Source organism: Coregonus lavaretus (genome assembly GCF_964263955.1).
Source record: "Coregonus lavaretus genome assembly, chromosome: 7".
Lineage (NCBI taxonomy): Eukaryota > Metazoa > Chordata > Actinopteri > Salmoniformes > Salmonidae > Coregonus > Coregonus lavaretus.
Genome location: NC_139994.1, coordinates 44,333,046 through 44,353,233, shown reverse-complemented (window position 1 = coordinate 44,353,233; position 20,188 = coordinate 44,333,046). Strand labels below are relative to the sequence as shown.

The following is a 20,188-nucleotide window of genomic DNA, read 5'->3' as shown; positions in this document are numbered from 1 at the left end:
CTTGTGGGGTTTCGTATGTGGGGTAGGGGAAAGACTTTAGAGACGGGGTGGGGGTGGAGTGTATGAATTGGGTAGATGGCTAGAATGTGAATGCCGATCTTGTTAAAAATAAATCTATGTAGGATTGCTTGTGTACTACTTCTCTTCTTCTCTTCTTCACTGGATTCAGGTCGCTCAAATCTTTATCTTCCTCTTCCTCTTCCTCACGACTAGCCGCAGCTAAAAAGGGGGTCAGTCCAGCTTTGCTTCTTCAATGGGTGAAAAAAATAGGAAGTGCTTCTCAAAGAACTGAGAAAATTATCATCAGCCTGGACAAAGTATTGTTTTGTTGTTTCTGTTTTCCTTTGATGAATATGGAATCCGGTATGTCATTTGCTTCATTCTTCATTCCACTTTCTCCAGGCATCTTGTCCATCTATCGTCCGATATCGATCCAGTCCAATCCTTCATTTATAATGTGTGAGTGCGTTCAACCTTTAGTCTCGGAAAGACAGACAGAGGGATGACAGACGGGGTGTCCAGACAAGGGTCAGTGTACCAAAAATTAAAAAAAGATATTCTCTTCCGCTGTCCATTTCATCCCTTACAACGAGGTCCCTTTTACAACGAGGGCAGGTTGGAGAGTCCATAGAGTGGCCAGTCTCTCTTCTGTAGTGGTTTTAGATGGCTTTAGTCTCAAGTTGGAGATTGCAATGTAGGCTCGTTCAGTGCTACGTCATGTCAAAAGCATCACTTCTTAAAAGGAACGTTCAAGAGCAAAGAGCCAAAAGCTTATAAAGCTTCGTAGAGTGGCTATGAAGCTTCGTAGAGTGGTTATGAAGCCTTTGAGAGCAAACGGACTCCCATTTGCTCTGCTGAGCTCTTACCATGTGCCAAAGCTTATGAAGCTTCTTAGGGTGGCTATGGAGCTTCGTAGAGTGGATATGAAGTGTCTTAGAGTGGCTACGAAGCTTCGTAGATTGGTTTCAGAGAGCTGAATTTCACAGCATGTCCGATGACTGAGACTGTAGTGTCTATGTTGATGTTTTCAACAACCATGAGGGACTAGAATCCAACCTTTACAACGGTTGTCAGCTAATATTTGTGATGGCGACATTTACCGGTGAAATATTTCTCTAGCTACTGAACAATGTTGTTAATGTTAAGTCAATCTCAACTATATTAGTTCAATTGTTTGAGTCTTTGCGGTATACTGTATAGTACATCTACCCTTTTCACACAGTTAGCAATCTACTATAGAGTAAGCTTAGATTGCACATTGTTATAAGAAAGCCTCCAGAAAGCTTCTGCTGTTAATATATTACCTCTTTACATACTACTGTTGCATTCAAGTACATGTGGAAAAGTAGCAATAAATTAGCAATATGGTCAAGTGCTTAAAAACATTTTTTTTTAAACAACTGAGTGACTGTTAAAAAAACAACGAAGACAACTAAATTGTTTTAAAAGCTAACTGGCCATGTTTTAGTATTATGAGCTAAGTGTGTTTCTAGCTGTTCCGTTTCAGCCTTTTAGTGTGAATTATAAGCGTGCAAATGCTCTGTAAGATTCACTGAAGGGCTTTTGTTTGTTCGACAGTATTTGGGGATTTGGTGTTAGATAGAATAAGTCCAAAAGGATTTCTACCGTTACTATGGATGGGAGTGATGCGTTCTAAATCAGTTAAATTCAGTTATCTCTAAAAGTAAACCAACTCCTCTCTTCCTCACGTCATCACTCGCACTTTAGCACAACAGCCCATATGGTTTAATAAAGTGCCTCAAGAGTTGTGCAGACTTCTTTGCAATTCAGAATGTGTACATATTTATACTTTATATTTACAAAAAAAGGATTGAAAGGCATGACATACCGTAAACTAGCTTGCATTTTTTTTTTTTCATTTTTAAAGGAGTAACGTTAGCATAAAGTTACTTCTGTTGTTAAGAGTTCGATTTTTGCGATGAATGAATGGTAAAAGACTGTGAGAAACTAATTTAAACTGATTTGTCAAAGGTATATCATATAACTGTCTTTTTTCCTAAAATATTTTTGTTAGTGGTAGTGTTAATATCAAACATATTGCAAATCTAATGCAGCTTCTAATTTGTTTCACTATAGACTTGCTTATGGAGGTTGTTGCTAATCCTTCCGAAGTTTCTTGGGGAACTTTTCCATTTCATTTTCTAAAGAGAATGTGGTTCGTTCATTCATTGGGTCTCTGGAAAATCTTCTGAATTTGTCAACTTTCATGTTTTTTCCCTCATATTGTTTCTCCTCTTCCTCTTCCTCCTTCCTCTTCTGCCAGCTACATGACATCTGACTCGACCACGCACTGCTCTGTATATTCCTTCACCAGCTCCACCTTCAATGTCTGGCGACAGAATTCGGCCATGGGTTTCCACATGGGAGGATCCAGAAACATCTGGCACATGACGTGCCCCTTCAGGGTGGCTGTGTGGCGCCGGAGGTGACTCAGGAACTGCTGGAGCACCAGGCCTATGTCCTTGCCGAACACGTCGATGTTGAGGTAGTATGTGTCGTCACCAACTCGGTAAGGACCTCCGGGCACCCGGAAGGGGTGGGTGCAGAGGCTGGCCACGGCTGGGGCGTCACGGTCGTCCACCATCCAGTCGATATCCTTGAATGAGTGAATTCATTCATTTTATTTGAGAAATGTGAAATACGTATCAAGTTGCTTCAGCCATGGGAGTAGAGCAATACATTTAAAATTATCAAGGATTTAAAAAACTATTTGGGTTGCAAAATTTGTGTAACATTCCCAAAATCCCCAAGTTTTCCAGAAATCCTGTTTGGGTGGATTACGGATGCTTATTTTCTCCTGATTCCGGGAGTCTTCCAACAGTGATTTCTGGGAAACCTGGGAATGTTGGGAAAGTTACAGGAATTTTGCAACCCTAAACATGATAAAGTCAACCGACTTATTTCCGTTGAGGTCCTCATTATGATATCATATTTTACCTTCTTCAGAAGAATGGCCATGTTGCTGGGCAGGGGCTTGAACGGCTGCCAGTCCTGGACGATGGTAGCGTTAGGGAGTACGTCGGACATCAGGCCAGAGTTGAGGAACATCTGGTGGGCCTCGTTGAGGTCCAGAAGGACCGGGGGAACCAGGGAGGTGTCAGAACCCTGGGGGGTACCCTCAGAGGAGGGGGGTAGGGTCACATGCAGCCCCAGTTCGGAGAGCCGGAGCTTGAGGTCTTCGGCATTGAAGCGAACTAGCAGGATGCCCTTTGGGAGTGAGCCGGTGGTGAAAGGACGTAGGGTAAAGAGAAGGTTGTATGGTTGGTTAATAGACTGCGAATTGAATTTAGCACACACTGAAGCATTGTGAAAAGGGAAATCTGTAATTTTGGTAAAACATGCTTTCCTGACACGTGTCTCAACTCAAGTGGACTAGAGTTATAATGGTTTCTAGTCATAAATATGATGACTAGAAATAACTTGGACAATGTTGGAAACTTGGAAGACTTACGGACTTACGGTACTAATCAATCAATTAACCAAGCAAGCACGCAACCAATTAACAAATTAACCAATACCTACCTGTTTGGTGATGAGGCGGTACTTCTGAAAGTCCTTGGGCCCCAGCTGGTCGTCGCGGGTCAGCCTGGTCACCTTCACCTCAGGCCACTTGGACTTGACCAGCTGAGAGCAGAACCGCAGAAGCACCCCTGCCACGCCCTTCCCCCTCTCCTGGGGGGCCACACGTAACCCCTCCACCAGCATGGTGTCACCGTCATCTATCACACACACCGACTCCAGGGCAATCTGGTGGGGGGAGAGGGGAGGAACGAAGGGATAAAGGAGAAGGGGATGGGGAAGAAAGGAGAGGGGGAGAGAAAGATGGAGGGAGATTATGAATAGTTGAAGAGATACATTTTGTGTGAACATTATCAGTAATATTCTTGTTATTTTCTCATGGTTATTTCTAGGTTATATAACTCTCAATGGTTCCAAAGTAGGCCACTCCTCATCTCCAGTGTTCCTTTAGGACTCTAACATGGATTCTATTTATTTGGTATCACCCTTGTAAGACCATTGTAACTCCTTCTCACACCACTTTGCTCTGCTTGTTTGCAAAGCATCAGTGTGACAGCGTGGTTGGTCTCAGACAGCCAGGCGGTGTAGCGCGTGGGCAGGTACTGGTAGTTCCTAATACAGCCCTTATAACAGCTTAATAACCCCCTTAAAACACGCTATAACATGTTTATAGTACCCTTATGACAGCTTATAACACCCTTTATAGCCTGTTCTCACCACTTTGCCCTGTTTGCACTCCAGTACGACAGTGCAGTTGGTCTCCTGTTGCCAAGCCTGGAAGCATTCCTAACACGCTTACAGCACCTTAATAACATCTTTATAAACATACTATAACATGCTTATGACACACTTTATAACCTTTTCTCACCACTTTGCCCTGCTTGCGGGCCAGTATGACGGTGCGGTTGGACTCGGAGAGCCAGGCGGTGTAGCGGGTCGGCAGGTAGTCCAGCCCTCCGTAGATGTCCTGGCTCATCGCCATGATCTCTTCAAAGTCCTCCTCTGTCGCCACGGTGAACTGGAGGCCTGTCTGGGGAGGGGTCTCGGGGAGCTGGGGGCGGGGCAGGCTGTTCTCAATCTTCATCTTTACAGCTGGAGAGAGGATGAAGGGATGGAGGGGGAGAGATGGGATGGAGAGGGAGGAAGGACAGAGGAGGGGAGAGAGAAAGGGGGAAATGGAGGAGAGGAAAGAACTTTGGAGAAAGTAGTGAGGAAGAGAAGAACAAGAGGAAGGTGGAAAAGGTCAAGTAAGAGAGAGGGATAGATAAATGAAGAGATCAGGTAGAAAGAGTGAAGGAGTGAGAGAGAAGGGTGGGAGGGAGATAGATAGATTGATATAAAGAGAATGAGAGGAGGGAGTTAGGGAGAGAGATCAATAGAGATCAGGAAGAGAGAGAAAGAGAAAGGGCGAGAGAGAGTGCAGAAATCTGATTAGGGACCAGGAGCAGGCCTATAAACCAAATGGACAGGAAGCACATCCGTTGCTGTAATTGAGAATGTGATCTCACTCAACTCCAGTAAAGTAAAGCTACAGTATCTTAAAAGGCAGTGCAGTCAAAATTCTGTTTTGTATCATATTGTACATCAGCTGATGAAACTTACAATGTAAAAGTGTGACACATTTTTATCAGTGTTATTTCCTGATTGTTGCTGGTTGAAAATAAAATCTACACATGACATTCTAATCAGCAGGTTTTGCATGGGTGGAGTTTTGGCTTGCCTGGTGACATCATCAGGTGATAAATTACTTAATAGGCCAATAACAAATAGAGTTGCTACAGAAATAGTGTTTTTGCTAAAAAGCGATTTTTGTTTCTTTTTGACCATTTTAATGGAAAACTATTATAGTAAGGTACTTAATTGTTACCCAGAAATAATTTGATATTGCTATAAAAATTGCTGCATTGGGCCTTTAAGGAGAAATACTGAACAGCAGGTTCGACAGAAGGGAAATATGCTGCAGAACACACATCCAGCATTTTTCCAAAGCTGCTAAGTACACAAAGCATCCTTCAAAAAGTAAGATGTCGAATACCCATTGTAATGGGGAAATGTATTTTAGAGTGAATAACACAATGTTTAGCATATTTATACACTCAGTGGCCAGTTTATTAGGTACAACACCCCGTTCACGAAAATAGTTCTCTCCTACAGACAGTGAGTCACGTGGCCGTGGCTTGCTATATAAAGCAGGCAGACAGGCATAGAGGCATTCAGTTACCATTCGATTGAACGTTAGAATGGGCAAAACTAGTGACCTTAAGCGTCTTTGAGCGTGGTATGATCGTCGGTGCCAGGCGCGCTGGTTCCAGAATCTCAGAAACGGACGGCTTCCTGGGCTTTTCACGCACAACAGTGTCTATCTAGGGTTTACCGAGAATGGTGCGACAAACAAAAAACATCCAATCAGCAGCAGTCCTGTGGCCGAAAACAGCTTGTTGATGAGAGGTCGAAGGACAATGGTAAAAATCGTGCAAGCTAACAGCGGGGCCACAAACAGGCAAATGACGGCACAGTACAACAGTGGTGTGCATAATGGCATCTCGGAACGCACAACTCGTCTGTCCTTGTCACAGATGGGCTATTGCAGCAGACGACCACAATGGGTTCCACTCCTATCAGCTAAAAACAAGAAGAAGCGGCTCCAGTGGGCACGCGATCACCAACACTGGACAATTGAGGAGTGGAAAAACATTGCCTGGTCCGACAAATCCCGGATCCTGTTGAGTCATGCTGATAGCAGTCAGGATTTGGCATTAGCAACATGAGTCCATGGCTCCATCCTGCCTAGTGTCAATGGTACAGGCTGGTGGCGGTGGTGTAATGGTGTGGGGAATGTTTTCCTGGCACACGTTAGGTCCCTTGATACCAATTGAGCAACGTTTCCATTCCCCGAAGAATTCCAGCTGTTCTGGTGGCAAAGGGGGCTGACCCGGTACTAGATGGGTTTACCTAATAAACTGGCCACTGAGTGTATATTTTCCCTTTATGTAATACACATGATTTCCAGTGTTCTGTTTGTGACACTCAAGGTGCTGGATGACGGTCACTAGACTTGATACTGAATGTTATGGATTGTTCTCATATCTGTTGATATTAATTGATGCCAGACTATAGGTACAAGGACCGGGGACACACTAATTATTCACTGTTGTATTCGCAGTCTGGCGTCAATCACTATCAACGGATATGAGAATAATCCATAACATTCAGTATCAAGTCTAGTGACCATCAACCCGCACCTTGAGTGACACAAATAGAACACTGGAAATCATGTGTAGTACATCATATGGAATGCACAACTCGTCTGTCCTTGTGTCATAGTTAAATCAGGTTAAATAAAAAATATATAAAAATATATATAAATATGCTAAACATTGTGTTAATCACTCTAAACTAAATATTATTATTATTGTTTTTTTAACCTTTATTTTAACAGGGAAGACATATTGAGACCTAGGTCACTTTTCCAAATGTGCCACTACAGACCCTGGTTCGATTCCAGGCTGTATCACAATCCAGCCGTGATTGGGAGTACCATAGGGCGGCGCACAATTGGCCCAGCGTCATCCTGGTTTGGCCGGGGTAGGCCGTCATTGTACATAATAATTTGTTCTTAACTGACTTGTCTAGTTAAATAAAGGCTATATATATATATATATATGAACTTTAGTGATCTTACATTTCCCCATTACAGTCCTAGCAATTCCTATTACACCTATACACTGTTTAGACGCCTGTATACTTTAAGCTTCACAACACTTCAACAATATCCCTGTAATTCACATCAATGGGTCAACTTTAACATCAATAGGCATTGGTCAGACAGAGTAAGTAGCTTCAAAACAATTCAACCTCAAAGGGTCTTGGTCAGGCAGACTACACAACCATAACCTCTTAGCTTACTACCACATCCCAATGTTTTGACCAGAGTGGACGGGGTCTTGGTCAGGAAAAACACAGACAACACAACCCCTAACCACACAGACGGCACTAATGTGATTTCTGGTCATCGCCAGGACGCCAGCCCAGCTTGCCCGTCCAGTTTGGCATCAGTTTGTATGTGGCAAAGAGAGAGGCGACTGGCATCCATCCCTGTGGCGCGCCCCCCTCTGTCAACCCCCTATCCCCTTAATCCCTTCAGTAATTCCCCCTCACCCGCTTCCCTGGATTCCTCGGAAAACACTGGCTCGCTCGGGAAAACAATCACATTTTTCTGGGCTTGGGAAAAGAATGAGGCGAAACAAGCGAGAGAAGAGAAGGGCTCAGGTAATTGGAAAGGGATTCCAGAAAGGTGCAGAGATTATTGAGTGGTTAAAGCCTGTGTGTGTGTGTGTGTGTGTGTGTGTGTGTGTGTGTGTGTGTGTGTGTGTGTGTGTGTGTGTGTGTGTGTGTGTGTGTGTGTGTGTGTGTGTGTGTGTGTGTGTGTGTGTGTGTGTGTGTTTCTCCGTCAGTGTGTAATATGTCTGTACATTTTACATTGACGTTTTAGTCATTTAGCAGACGTCCGTATCTAGAGCGACTTACAATAGTGAGTGCATACATTTTCATACTTTATTGTGTATTTCTATGTGTAAGAGTGTATCTATGTCTCCGTATGTGTGTGTGTTCTCTGTCTCATGCATGCATGGACAGTTACTGTTAATTGGCCACAGGGGAAATGAGGCTTCTAGCAGGGCCAGACATTTACGATAATCTGTCGATGGGAGATGTGTCTGGGCTGGGGGAGGGAGGGAGGCCGCCTGCCTGGGACAGAGAAAACACTGTCTGGCCCCAACAGACCTAAAACTTTCCCTGTCTCTCACTGGTACTTTTCCATCAATTGGCATGCACAGGCATGGTGCCATACACACACTGGGGGTGGAGGGGAGAGGGAGGGTCTTGCCAGTGTCACACACACACAAGCAGACGCACAAGGGGACGCACATGCACACACACACACACACAAACCACGCACACAATGAATCACTAACTGCCACATGAACTTTAGCATTACATCAATACACATCTCAGCAGCGCCCTTCCAATCAATCGACCGTCCACATATACACACACACACACACACACCACTGTCTACGACCCTTTTGGAACCGGTTTCTTTAAGAGTGTAAACAGACACCTGTCCATTACAGAAACACAAAAGCCTATCAGAGGTGCATGGTGTAAGGAGAAGAGAGGACAGGAAGGTTGTTTCTGCATGATGTTCTTGCTGACGTTTGGTTGGCAGGCAAGCAAACATACTGAACAAAGAGGCACCAAGTGATACACTACATGACCAAAAGTATGTGGGCACCTGCTCGTCGAACGTCTCATTCCAAAATCATGGGCATTAATATTGAGTTGGTCCCCCTTTTGCTGCTATAACAGCCTCCACTCTTCTGGGAAGGCTTTCTACTAGATGTTGGAACATTGCTGCGGAGACTTGCTTCCATCAGCCGCAAGAGCATTAGTGAGGTCGTGCACTGATGTTGGACGATTAGGCTTGACTCGCAGTCAACATTCCAATTCATTCTAAAGGTGTTCGATGGGGTTGAGGTCAGGCCTCTGTGCAGGCCAGTCAAGTTCTTCCACACCGAACTCGACAAACCATTTCTGTATGGACTTCACTTTGTGCACGAGGGCACTGTCATGCTGAAACAGCAAAGGATCTTCCCCAAACTGTTGCCACAAAGTTGGAAGCACAGAATCATCTAGAATGTCATTGTATGCTGTAGCGTTAAGATTTCCCTTCACTGGAGCTAAGGGGCCTAGCTTGAACCATGAAAAACAGCCACAGACCATTATTCCCCGTCCACCAAACTTTACAGTTGGCACTATGCATTCGGGCAGGTAGCGTTCTCCTGGCATCCACCAAACCCAGATTTGTCCATTGGACTGCCAGATGGTGAAGTGTGATTCATCACTCCAGAGAATGTGTTTCCACTGCTCCAGAGTCCAATGGCGGTGAACTTTACAACACTCCAGCCGACGCTTGGCATTGCGCATGGTGATCTTAGGCTGCTCGGCCATGGAAACCCATTTATTGAAGCTCCAGACGAACAGTTGTTGTGCTGACGTTGCTTCCAGAGGCAGTTTGGAACTCGGTAGTGAGTGTTGCTACGCGCTTCAGCACTCGCCGGTCCTGTTCTGTGAGCTTGTGTGGCTGAGCCGTTGTTGCTCCTAGACATTTCCACTACACAATAATCACACTTACAGTTGACCGGGTCAGCTCTAGCAGGGCAGAAATTTTATGAACTGACTTGTTGGAAAGGTGGCATCCTTTATTTCAGATTGGGGTTGAAGGTCTATTGATAGCATGAGGTATGGATGTGTCAAACTCCTCAAAAAATATCATATTTTGTTAAGACTGAAATCCGATGACACTACGATTATGTGTGTGGCCTCGATAATGATAACTTCCTCTTGAACGATATAGTACATTATGTTTTTAATCAAGTTTAGATGGTAGGTAGGCGTGGCCTATAATGTACTTGGCAAAGAGGCACCAAGTGATATGCTCAAACCACCTATTACAAACTGTATACGGCATATATAATAAATAAAATAGGATAGAATAGAATAGAATAGAACAGGATAGAATAGAATAGGATAGAATACAATAGGATAGAATATAATAAAATAGGATAGAATAGAATAGGATAGGATAGAATAGGATAGAATAAAATAGGATAGAATAGGATATAATAGAATAGGATAGAATAGGATAGGACAGAATAGGATAGAATAGGATAGAATAGGATAGAATAGAATAGGATAGAATAGGATAGGACAGAATAGGATAGAATAGGATAGAATAGGATAGAATAGGATAGAATAAAATAGGATAGAATAAAATAGGATAGAATAGGATAGGATAGAATAGGATAGAATAGGATAGAATAGGATAGGATAGGATAGGATAGGATAGAATAGGATAGAATAGGATAGAATAGGATAGGATAGAATAGGATAGAATAGAATAGGATAGGACAGAATAGAATAGGACAGAATAGGATAGAATAGGATAGAATAGGATAGGACAGAATAGGATAGGATAGAATAGGATAGAATAAAATAGGATAGAATAGGATAGAATAGGATAGGATAGAATAAAATAGGATAGAATAGGATAGAATAGGATAGAATAGGATAGGATAGAATAGGATAGAATAGAATAGGATAGAATAGGATAGGATAGAATAGGATAGAATAGAATAGGATAGAATATGATAGAATAGGATAGGATAGAATAGGATAGGATAGAATAGGATAGGATATAATAGGATAGAATAGGATAGAATAGGATAGGATAGAATAGGATAGGATATAATAGGATAGAATAGGATAGGATAGAATATGATAGAATAGAATAGGATAGAATAGGATAGGACAGAATAGGATAGAATAGGATAGGACAGAATAGAATAGGACAGAATATGATAGAATAGGGTAGAATAGGATAGGACAGAATAGGATAGGATAGAATAGGATAGAATAGGATAGAATAAAATAGGATAGAATAGGATAGGATAGAATAGGATAGAATAGGATAGAATAGGATAGGATAGGATAGAATAGGATAGGATAGGATAGAATAGGATAGAATAGAATAGGATAGGATAGAATAGGATAGGATAGAATAGGATAGGATAGAATAGGATAGAATAGGATAGGATAGAATAGGATAGAATAGGATAGAATAGAATAGGATAGAATAGGATAGGATAGAATAGGATGGAATATGATAGAATAGAATAGGATAGAATAGGATAGGATAGAATAAGAAAGCATAGAATAGGATAGAATCCATTTGCCCTGAAATTCTCTCTTTCTACCTATCCCTTTGAAACAGCAGTGACACTGACTAAACTGGATCACATGACAACAGAGGATGACAGCGAAGAAGAGGATTTAGGCTATACAGTGCTGCTGTACATACTTGCACACGTGCACAAACACAGGCACACACACACACACACACAAACATACACACACATACACACCGTCAGACACACCATCACACACACACACGCGCTACTGTCCTGACTCTTGTACTAAACAGAGGATTGGAGCGAGATTAGAAGACTGTCTGTTATCTCTTTATGTAAGTGAAGGGAGACAGTGATAGATGTGTCATGGTTTCAAATTGATAGTGTGTTCCAAATGGCACCCTATTATTCCCTATTTATAGCACTACTTTTGACCAGGGCACGCATAGAGCTCTGGTCAAAATGAGTGCACTATAAAGGGAATAGGGTGCCATTTGTGACATAGAAGTCCTTTAGGCGTTTATCAACAATAATACTGTATAGTAGTCATCTCTGTAATAGTGCCAATAGGCCTGCAGGCCTAGTTATTACGAGTTTTAGAGAGCCGTAACCAAAACAACACAAAGAGTAGTATGCAATGAGTATAACCTCAGTACTGTAAGTCCAATATCAAAACAATAACCTATCCTATAACTCAGGCGCAATTGTGTGTGTGTGTGTGTGTGTGTGTGTGTGTGTGTGTGTGTGTGTGTGTGTGTGTGTGTGTGTGTGTGTGTGTGTGTGTGTGTGTCAGTGCATGCGTGTGTGTGGGAGTTTGAGATTTCCATTTGATTTTGTCAATTTTATCCTGTGGACCCACACAAGGGACAAAGAAACGACAGATCACACCTTCAGGGGACGAAGAAATTACAGATCACACCTTTAATTAACCTATTACACATAACACTCTTCACATCATCTATTTCTGGATCAAATATTCACCTATGACTTTCCTTGTTCTCTATCTCGAAGACCTTGCGTGGTAAGATTTAGGATTCTCTCTCTTTCTCTCTCTCACTCTCTCTCACGCAAACAAACACACTTCTAATCATGGATAATTTATTCAGCGAGCAGTGTCTGCCGATCCGTGTGAAGTAAAATGCCATGTCAATACATTCCATCATCATCGAGCACAGGAGACGCGTGTTTGTCTGTGTGTGTGTGTGTGTGTGTGTGTGTGTGTCAGTGCATGCGTGTGTGTGGGAGTTTGAGATTTCCATTTGATTTTGTCAATTTTATCCTGTGGACCCACACAAGGGACAAAGAAACGACAGATCACACCTTCAGGGGACGAAGAAATTACAGATCACACCTTTAATTAACCTATTACACATAACACTCTTCACATCATCTATTTCTGGATCAAATTTTCACCTATGACTTTCCTTGTTCTCTATCTCGAAGACCTTGCGTGGTAAGATTGAGGATTCTCTCTCTTTCTCTCTCTCACTCTCTCTCACGCAAACAAACACACTTCTAATCATGGATAACTTATTCAGCGAGCAGTGTCTGCCGATCCGTGTGAAGTAAAATGCCATGTCAATACATTCCATCATCATCGAGCACAGGAGACGCGTGTTTGTCTGTGTGTGTGTGTGTGTGAGAGAGAGAGATAGAGAGAGAGAGAGAGAGAGAGAGAGAGAGAGAGAGAGAGAGAGAGAGAGAGAGAGAGAGAGAGAGAGAGAGAGAGAGAGAGAGAGAGAGAGAATCCTCAATCTTATCACGCAAGGTCTTCGAGATAGAGAACAAGAAAAGTAATAGGTGAATATTTGATCCAGAAATAAATGATGTGATCATTTTGCATGGGCACGATACAATTCTCCCTCCTTTCATCTGAATAGGGAGAACTTATCAACACAATCTATAACTGGAGATTACATTTAATTTTTACAAGCCAGATACTTATCATCTGTCCTGATTCCTGAACTGAAGGCTGTTGCTGCGGTGTTTCAAGGGGATTGTAAAAGGGCAACCTGGTTTCAGTTGGGTTTTGTCTTTGTAAATACGTCACAATAGGCAGTGCAATGTGAGGGTAGTGGCCTCTCTATCTATCTCTCTCTATCATTCTTTGTCACGAACACATACACACACACACACGCGCAAGCATGCTTGCTTGCACAAGCACACAACAAACACAAGAGGCAGCAGCCTCATCCTCTCTCCCTCCCTCTCTCTTTGTCTCCTCCCTCTGACTCCCTCCCTCTGGATCTAGTCCATGTGCTCATGCTTGTGTGTTTACATAACTCTCTGTGGTAAAATCCCATGACGTATTTATACACTGTATTTCCCCTGTACAGTATTTCCCTCCCATAGCAGCTGATCTGAGGTTGGTTTTGACATTCCCCCTATAATGGTTAGGGTTAGGATTGGGGATTGCCTGAGCTGATCCTAGATCTGTGCCTATGGGCAGCTTCTACCCGGCGCTCATTTAACGGTTAATCAGTCTAAGTTAGATGATTTCTGCGCTAGAGAACATCACACGCTATGGGACATGACATTTAAATGTCATCAAAATACAATATGTGGCCTTATTTTAATTGTTTTCTAAGGACATCAACATCAAGCATGAGTACAGTACTTCCTCTTGTTTGTATAAATCTCCCACTCTCCCTCTTTTTACTCCCATCTTCATCAGCCCATCATTTTACAGAACCTCTCTATCTCTCTCTCTCTCTCTCTCTCATCCTATCATTATCTTTTTTTGTCAAAATCCTAAACTTACTATCCCCATATCTGCCAGTTTAACATTGCGTAATTCCAAAAGACTAATTTCCTCTTCCCATCTCTCTGATTATATAAGTTTATTAAGGAGGATTACAGACAATGACCTTAGGTTAGGTTAGGAACCATCGAAGAGCAGAAATATAGACTTACATCATACTAGAGCTGCAGAAATAGAAACGTACATCCTCCAAGAGCAGCAGAAAATATAGACGTATTAGATCATACTAGAGCAGCAGAAAATATAGACGTATTAGATCATAGTAGAGCAGCAGAAAATATAGACGTATTAGATCATACTAGAGCAGCAGAAAATAAAGACGTATTAGATCATACTAGAGCAGCAGAAAATATAGACGTATTAGATCATACTAGAGCAGCAGAAAATATAGACGAATTAGATCATACTAGAGCAGCAGAAAATATAGACGTATTAGATCATACTAGAGCAGCAGAAAATATAGACGTATTAGATCATACTAGAGCAGCAGAAAATATAGACATATTAGATGATACTAGAGCAGCAGAAAATATAGAGTAGAACAGTGGTTTCCACATATGGTCCACAGGGGTACTGCAGGTGGTCTGCAAATGATTTAATATCGATTTATTTTATTATTTCTTCCAAAATGGGTGTATTAATGGCATTATAAGCGATATTACATTACTTTTCACAATACAAATTGTTTATAATAATAATAGGCCTTTCATTTGCTACATTCACTGCTAAAATTGACTACATTTGATCGCAAAGACATTTATGATTCTGAGACTCCACGAATGGTGATCCTCAACAGCTTATGAAGGTATTTGGTGGTTCCCGGAACAGAAAAGGTTGGGAACCGCTGATATAGACATATTAGATCATACTAGAAGAGATGCAGTAATATGGGCGTACAGGTAACTGCCAAAATAAAGGAAACACTAACATAAAGTGTCTTAATAGGGTGTTGGGCCACCACAAGCCGCCAGAACAGCTTCAATGCGCCTTGTCTGGAACTCTATTGGAGGGATGCGACACCATTCTTCCACGAGATATTCCATAATTTGGTGGGGGCTTTTATGGTGGTGGAAAACACTGTCTCAGGCGATGCTCCAGAATCTCCCATAAGTGTTCAATTGGGTTGAGATCTGGTGACTGACTGACACACACACACACAACCCTTTAAACCCCCTATGCTCCTTTGAGACCCCTCTTTCAAAGTCACTGAGATCTCTTCTTCTAGCCATGGAAGGAAAAATAAAGGGCAACTGGGCATTTTGAAACAGGGAGAACAATTCTCAAGTACCTGTACATACATCTCGCGATCAGACACTGATTAGTACTGTTTGGCATCGAGAACTAGCAGAGAAAACAGAGCAAGGGAGCACAGGGAAGTGAGGGCATAAATACACAGGTGAACAAGTAGACACAGGTGACACCAATAGGATAATGATTAGTCCAGACTGTGAGTGAGGAGGTGCCTACGGTTGTCGGAGGATGACACCTAGTGGGTCACTCCGGAACTGCGACCCCCTCCGGTAACACTAGAGCTTCAGAAATATAGACGTCATTATACTAGAGGTGCACTGGACCAAGCAAACACTAACACACTAACATAAACATAAACATAAACTGACACCATTTGATGCAATGCGCTGGGATGGAACAGGAGAAAAAAGAGAGTACGACCAAAACATAACCTTTTTTTCTTATCTTTATGTTAAGGAAAAAGTCTTATAAAACACTTATGAAACAAACATGCTATTCTTATCCAGCTGTGAATGACGAAGGCATGAGTCTGTTTCCCTTGAGGTCAATTATACTGACGTGGGTGACACAGGACAAATGCCATGGCATGCATCATCATGATCATTAGGACACGCAATGAAAATGAAATGAACGTTTCTTATTGGAAAAGTACAAGTAGTCCCTCCCTGTTTCAGTCTGTTTTCTTCCGTTTTGTGCCTAATGAACAAGACCCAGATCGGCATCACAATGATGTCTGCATCACAAGCAAGCAAACGCAGAAACAGACTAACAAGACTGAACAGCTGATGATGACGCTGTTGATGAGTCTGCACTGATCTCATCGACACTCTTACCTTCCCGTAACTCTATCTGTCACTCACTCCAGTAAGAGAGTTAGCCAATCCACACAGATCTAGGATCAGCTTAACCTCCCCCACTCCTAACTTGAACCGTTAGGGTGGAAAAACACCGATCTTATCTCGGATCAGTGTGTAGGCTATGCATGGGTAAATTCAACCAACTGTGTGTGTGTTTGTGTGTGCGTGTGGTTGTGATGTTAAGACTTTGTGGTTGTGATGTTAAGACTTTATAAACTGCAGGGTCGGTACTCAGTACTGTGTGGTTATAGAGGGCACTCTATAACTTTTCATGTTACCTCCTACGTGTGCAATTTTTTTATGGGCCTGATAGTAAAAATGTCATTTAACAGTAAAAATGTATGACCTTTTAATGTGGCATGAGCACAACCAGTCATGATGTTTTCATCTGATTGTCAAACAAATCACTTTGCAGGCTACCTGTGCACATTCGTCCACTCCAAAATAATTCCAGCATCCAAACAGCCAATAAATGGTTTAAACCATGACAGATAGGTGGGGGTCTTCATTTCATTTGGAATAAGTTTTCATTTTCATACCCATGTAGCAGTACAAAATTGCATTTCAAACAAAAAGGCAAATGGTTAAATTAGCATTCTTTAGAGACCCCCCAAAGTTTGACTGTTGTTGCATTTAGTGAAGAGGCCCCCCCAGCTCCCCTGTAATTCGCACACTGGGCCCTTCATGATAAAACATAAAACTGCTCAAGCGGGACAATGGTGCAAGGCTCTCCCCCTCTCCTCTACCTCCTCCCCCCCCCTCTGCCGCACCAGCGCCTATACACTCATTAATCTCACAGGCAGTGTCCCAAATAACAGCCTTTTCCTTATGTAGTGCCCTCCTTTTGACCAGAACCCTACGGACCCTAGTCAAAAGTAGTGCACTACATAGGGAACAGGGTGTCATGTCGGACGCACAGCAAGTCCCTCGGGCATGTCCTTTGAAAATGCTGCGACACTCACTTACTTTACTCCGTCCCAAATCTATCTTACTTACTTAGAATCTCTCAGGCTACATGCTACGTAGCATCTATTAAAATGCCCAACGCTCGCATATATAGATAGAGACTTGTAAATGTGCAAGATGCAGAGGAATGGAAGGATTGGTGAACCCACAAAGATTTAATACATTGGTCTGAGTCAGACAACTTTGCAGGAGGGAGAGAGACAAGAGAGACAGATAAAGAGAGAGAGAGAGGGCGAGAGAGAAAGAGAATGAGAGTGAGAGAAGAGAGAGACAGAGAGAGAGTGAGAGAGAATGCATGAGAGCGAGAGACAGACAGACCAGAAATCAGAGTAGGATGAAAGAGAGACCTGTCTGTATATCTATAAAAGGTTGGGCAGTTTGCAGGCGTTGATGCTCTGAATCTTCTCTACTCAATGTTGTGCTTTCCCATCTTTCTCCCTCTTCAACTGTCCCTTGATGCATCTAATAATAATAATAATAATAATAATAATAATAATATGCCATTTAATCATGAGTACACAGTCATGTCTCCCCTCTTTCATTCCCGAATTCCAAACTGCCAAGTGGAATCAGATCACAAAGTATGCATGCATCCACTCTTCATGCGGGAAGAGAGGAGCAGAAACGCGAGCGTACGCACACGCGCTCTTTGGCGCACGGCACGCGCACTGTATGGGCAGGTTGGATAGAAGTCTCACTCCATCTCCGACACCTCCTCTTGCCGCCGGTGAGCGAGTTTCCCAACCCAGACGCAATGTGGAGAAATAGAACACGCTTTGAATAAACCACGAACTAACTGCACACATACGGGTCACGGTGGAACTGTCATAGGTTGGGAAAGAACCATTGCCTCGAATGCATGTATAGCGTGTGCTTTTACATACTGTATTTCCTTTACATGTTAAGGTAAACCTATACCTATAATTACAGGAATTGCTGTTATAGCTAAGTTCTGAGAAATAGCCTTACAGGGCCCTACGTAAATTGCGCCATACATGCACCAACGTATAGAGAACCTCACAATTCTAGCTGTCACGACTCTATCCAAGCACGTGCTGTACATTCACATACTGGATGCGCGCGCACCGCTCAGCTCCCTCACTGCTGCCATAGCATTGCAGCCGCACATGCCTATTTATGCAACATAGCATATGCACGCACGCCGAATTTAATGAATAATCAAAATCAATGTTGTGGATAAAGGAATTATTCATCATAGCTTGGCATCTCCTGCCCCCTAAATACCCCGCTTCCACCCGCCCCCACACAGAATCTATCTGTCCTTTATGCCATAATGCACGGGACTCCTTTTCCCCGGGCTTTCAGCGTTCCACACTGACTGCAACTGCATAGCCTATCTTTGGATATAGCCTAACAAATAAATTGATCACAAAAGTGATGCCGAAAGGTGATATCTGATAAACATATGTGTGTTTTCTTTATTGTTTCATATTACTATATTAATTTATTATATTCGACTGAGGATGATGGCGGTGACAGCGCCAGGATTGCATCCTCAACGGTGATTGGATGAATCTTTGATCATATCCATATTCAATTAGATAGGCTACCGTTATCATTCATCCGCATTGCCTATACTATAATACACACAGACAGACACCCAATGTCATTATGCTATAGACCTACAGTAGACTATAAAAGCTGCATTGTAGCCTATGAACCAGTTTCAGAGTAGTCAATACATCGTTTCATTGCTTTATCATTACCATCCCCTCCGCTGTAACTCAGACTCTCGGGTAAATTCCTTAAATTTGGCCACACAAAATGGCCGATAAGAATAGGATGGGGATGGTGGAATAATTGGGTCGGTATATGAGAAAAGGTTTAGGTAGGCTACAGAGACAAGATAGAAAGGCAATGCAGAATAACCGATCACACGTAGCCTATACGTTGCCTTCTATGAAAACATAATTTAGCCTAGAAATAAAATATTATTTAAAATATGACTCAACAAATATTACAAAATCATAATGATCGATCATGGATTGATACCGTTATCGTGAGTGATCGATAAAGTAGACTATGTTCACCAATGTGCTCCAAATGTCTGCCACTGCCGGCCGGTGAAATGTATTCATTCCCTCTTACCGTTAGTGAAGCCCGGAGGTCTCGTGCAAGTGTTGTCGGTAACGGCAGGTGTGTTGCCAGGTGCAAGAGGTGGATGGATGGTTACAGCCGCTACTGTTCAATTTCAGGATAAAATATAAATTCTCCGAGCCACCGGCTCGAGTGTTCAATATAAGAGATTACAGTTTAGGCCCCTCCTACAAACCCTGCATGCTCGGCTGTCTCTCCTCGTAGTAGGCTAGGCTATCCTAACCCCTACAATCATCACCAATATAGCCCACCCACTCACTCTCTCTCTCTCTCTCGCTCTCTCTCTCTCGCTCTCTCTCTCTCTCTCTCTCTCTCTCTCTCTCTTTATTGGCATGGGAAACAAGTTTACATTGCCAAAGCAAGTGGAATAGATAATGAACAAAAGTGAATTAAACAATCAGAAATTAAAAGTAATTAGCCTATTACACTCACAAAAGTTTCAAAAGAATAGAGACATTTCAAATGTTATATGACTGTCTGTGTACAGTGTAATAACGACAAATAGTTGAAATATGAAAGACAACAGGTCCCAAATCTTGCTGCTGTGATGGCACACTGTGGTATTTCACAAAATAGATATGGACGTTTATCAAAATTGGATTTGTTTTCAAAATCTTCGTGGGTCTGTGCAGTGGCGATTTTAGCATGTACATCTTGGTGGGGCAAACAAAAACATATATTTTTTAGATGCATGCCAGCAAAGCCACTACACAACACAACACTAAACAATACATTAATTGCACTGTAATGGTGACAAACAGTGCCCACAAACAGTGCCTACCTAAAGCTGTCACAACAGCAGAGTCCCAACAGCAGTCCCAACACCTTACCACTGCTACACCTGGCTATCAGCAGAGCCTTGTCTGGCAGCGAAACAGTTCATGCAGCCTCATTTACTGCCTTTAAAAAAAACATAGCTGATATGGCTGACTTGCTTTTACTGTACA

General features: G+C 42.5%; 1 protein-coding gene across 1 annotated transcript; it reads right to left on the bottom strand.

The window, feature by feature from the left end:
* Nucleotides 1-1,884: 1,884 nt before the first annotated feature.
* Nucleotides 1,885-19,441, bottom strand: nat16 (N-acetyltransferase 16). Its single transcript, XM_084165198.1, has 5 exons — nucleotides 19,233-19,441; nucleotides 4,409-4,632; nucleotides 3,544-3,768; nucleotides 2,959-3,228; nucleotides 1,885-2,617 (listed from the first exon to the last, which is right to left on the bottom strand). The coding sequence occupies exons 2-5, from the start codon at nucleotides 4,622-4,624 to the stop codon at nucleotides 2,285-2,287; spliced, it is 1,044 nt and encodes a 347-aa protein (XP_084021324.1). The 5' UTR covers nucleotides 4,625-4,632; nucleotides 19,233-19,441; the 3' UTR covers nucleotides 1,885-2,284.
* Nucleotides 19,442-20,188: the final 747 nt, after the last annotated feature.

Bases quoted from the DNA above. Each gene is read 5' to 3' on its own strand.
- nat16 (XM_084165198.1), bottom strand. From the start codon at position 4,624: ATGAAGATTGAGAACAGCCTGCCCCGCCCCCAGCTCCCCGAGACCCCT. The intron at 3,229-3,543 runs GTAGGTATTGGT...TCACTCCCAAAG, and splicing joins ACCGCCTCATCACCAAACAG to GGCATCCTGCTAGTTCGCTT. The intron at 2,618-2,958 runs GTAAAATATGAT...CACTCATTCAAG, and splicing joins TGGCCATTCTTCTGAAGAAG to GATATCGACTGGATGGTGGA.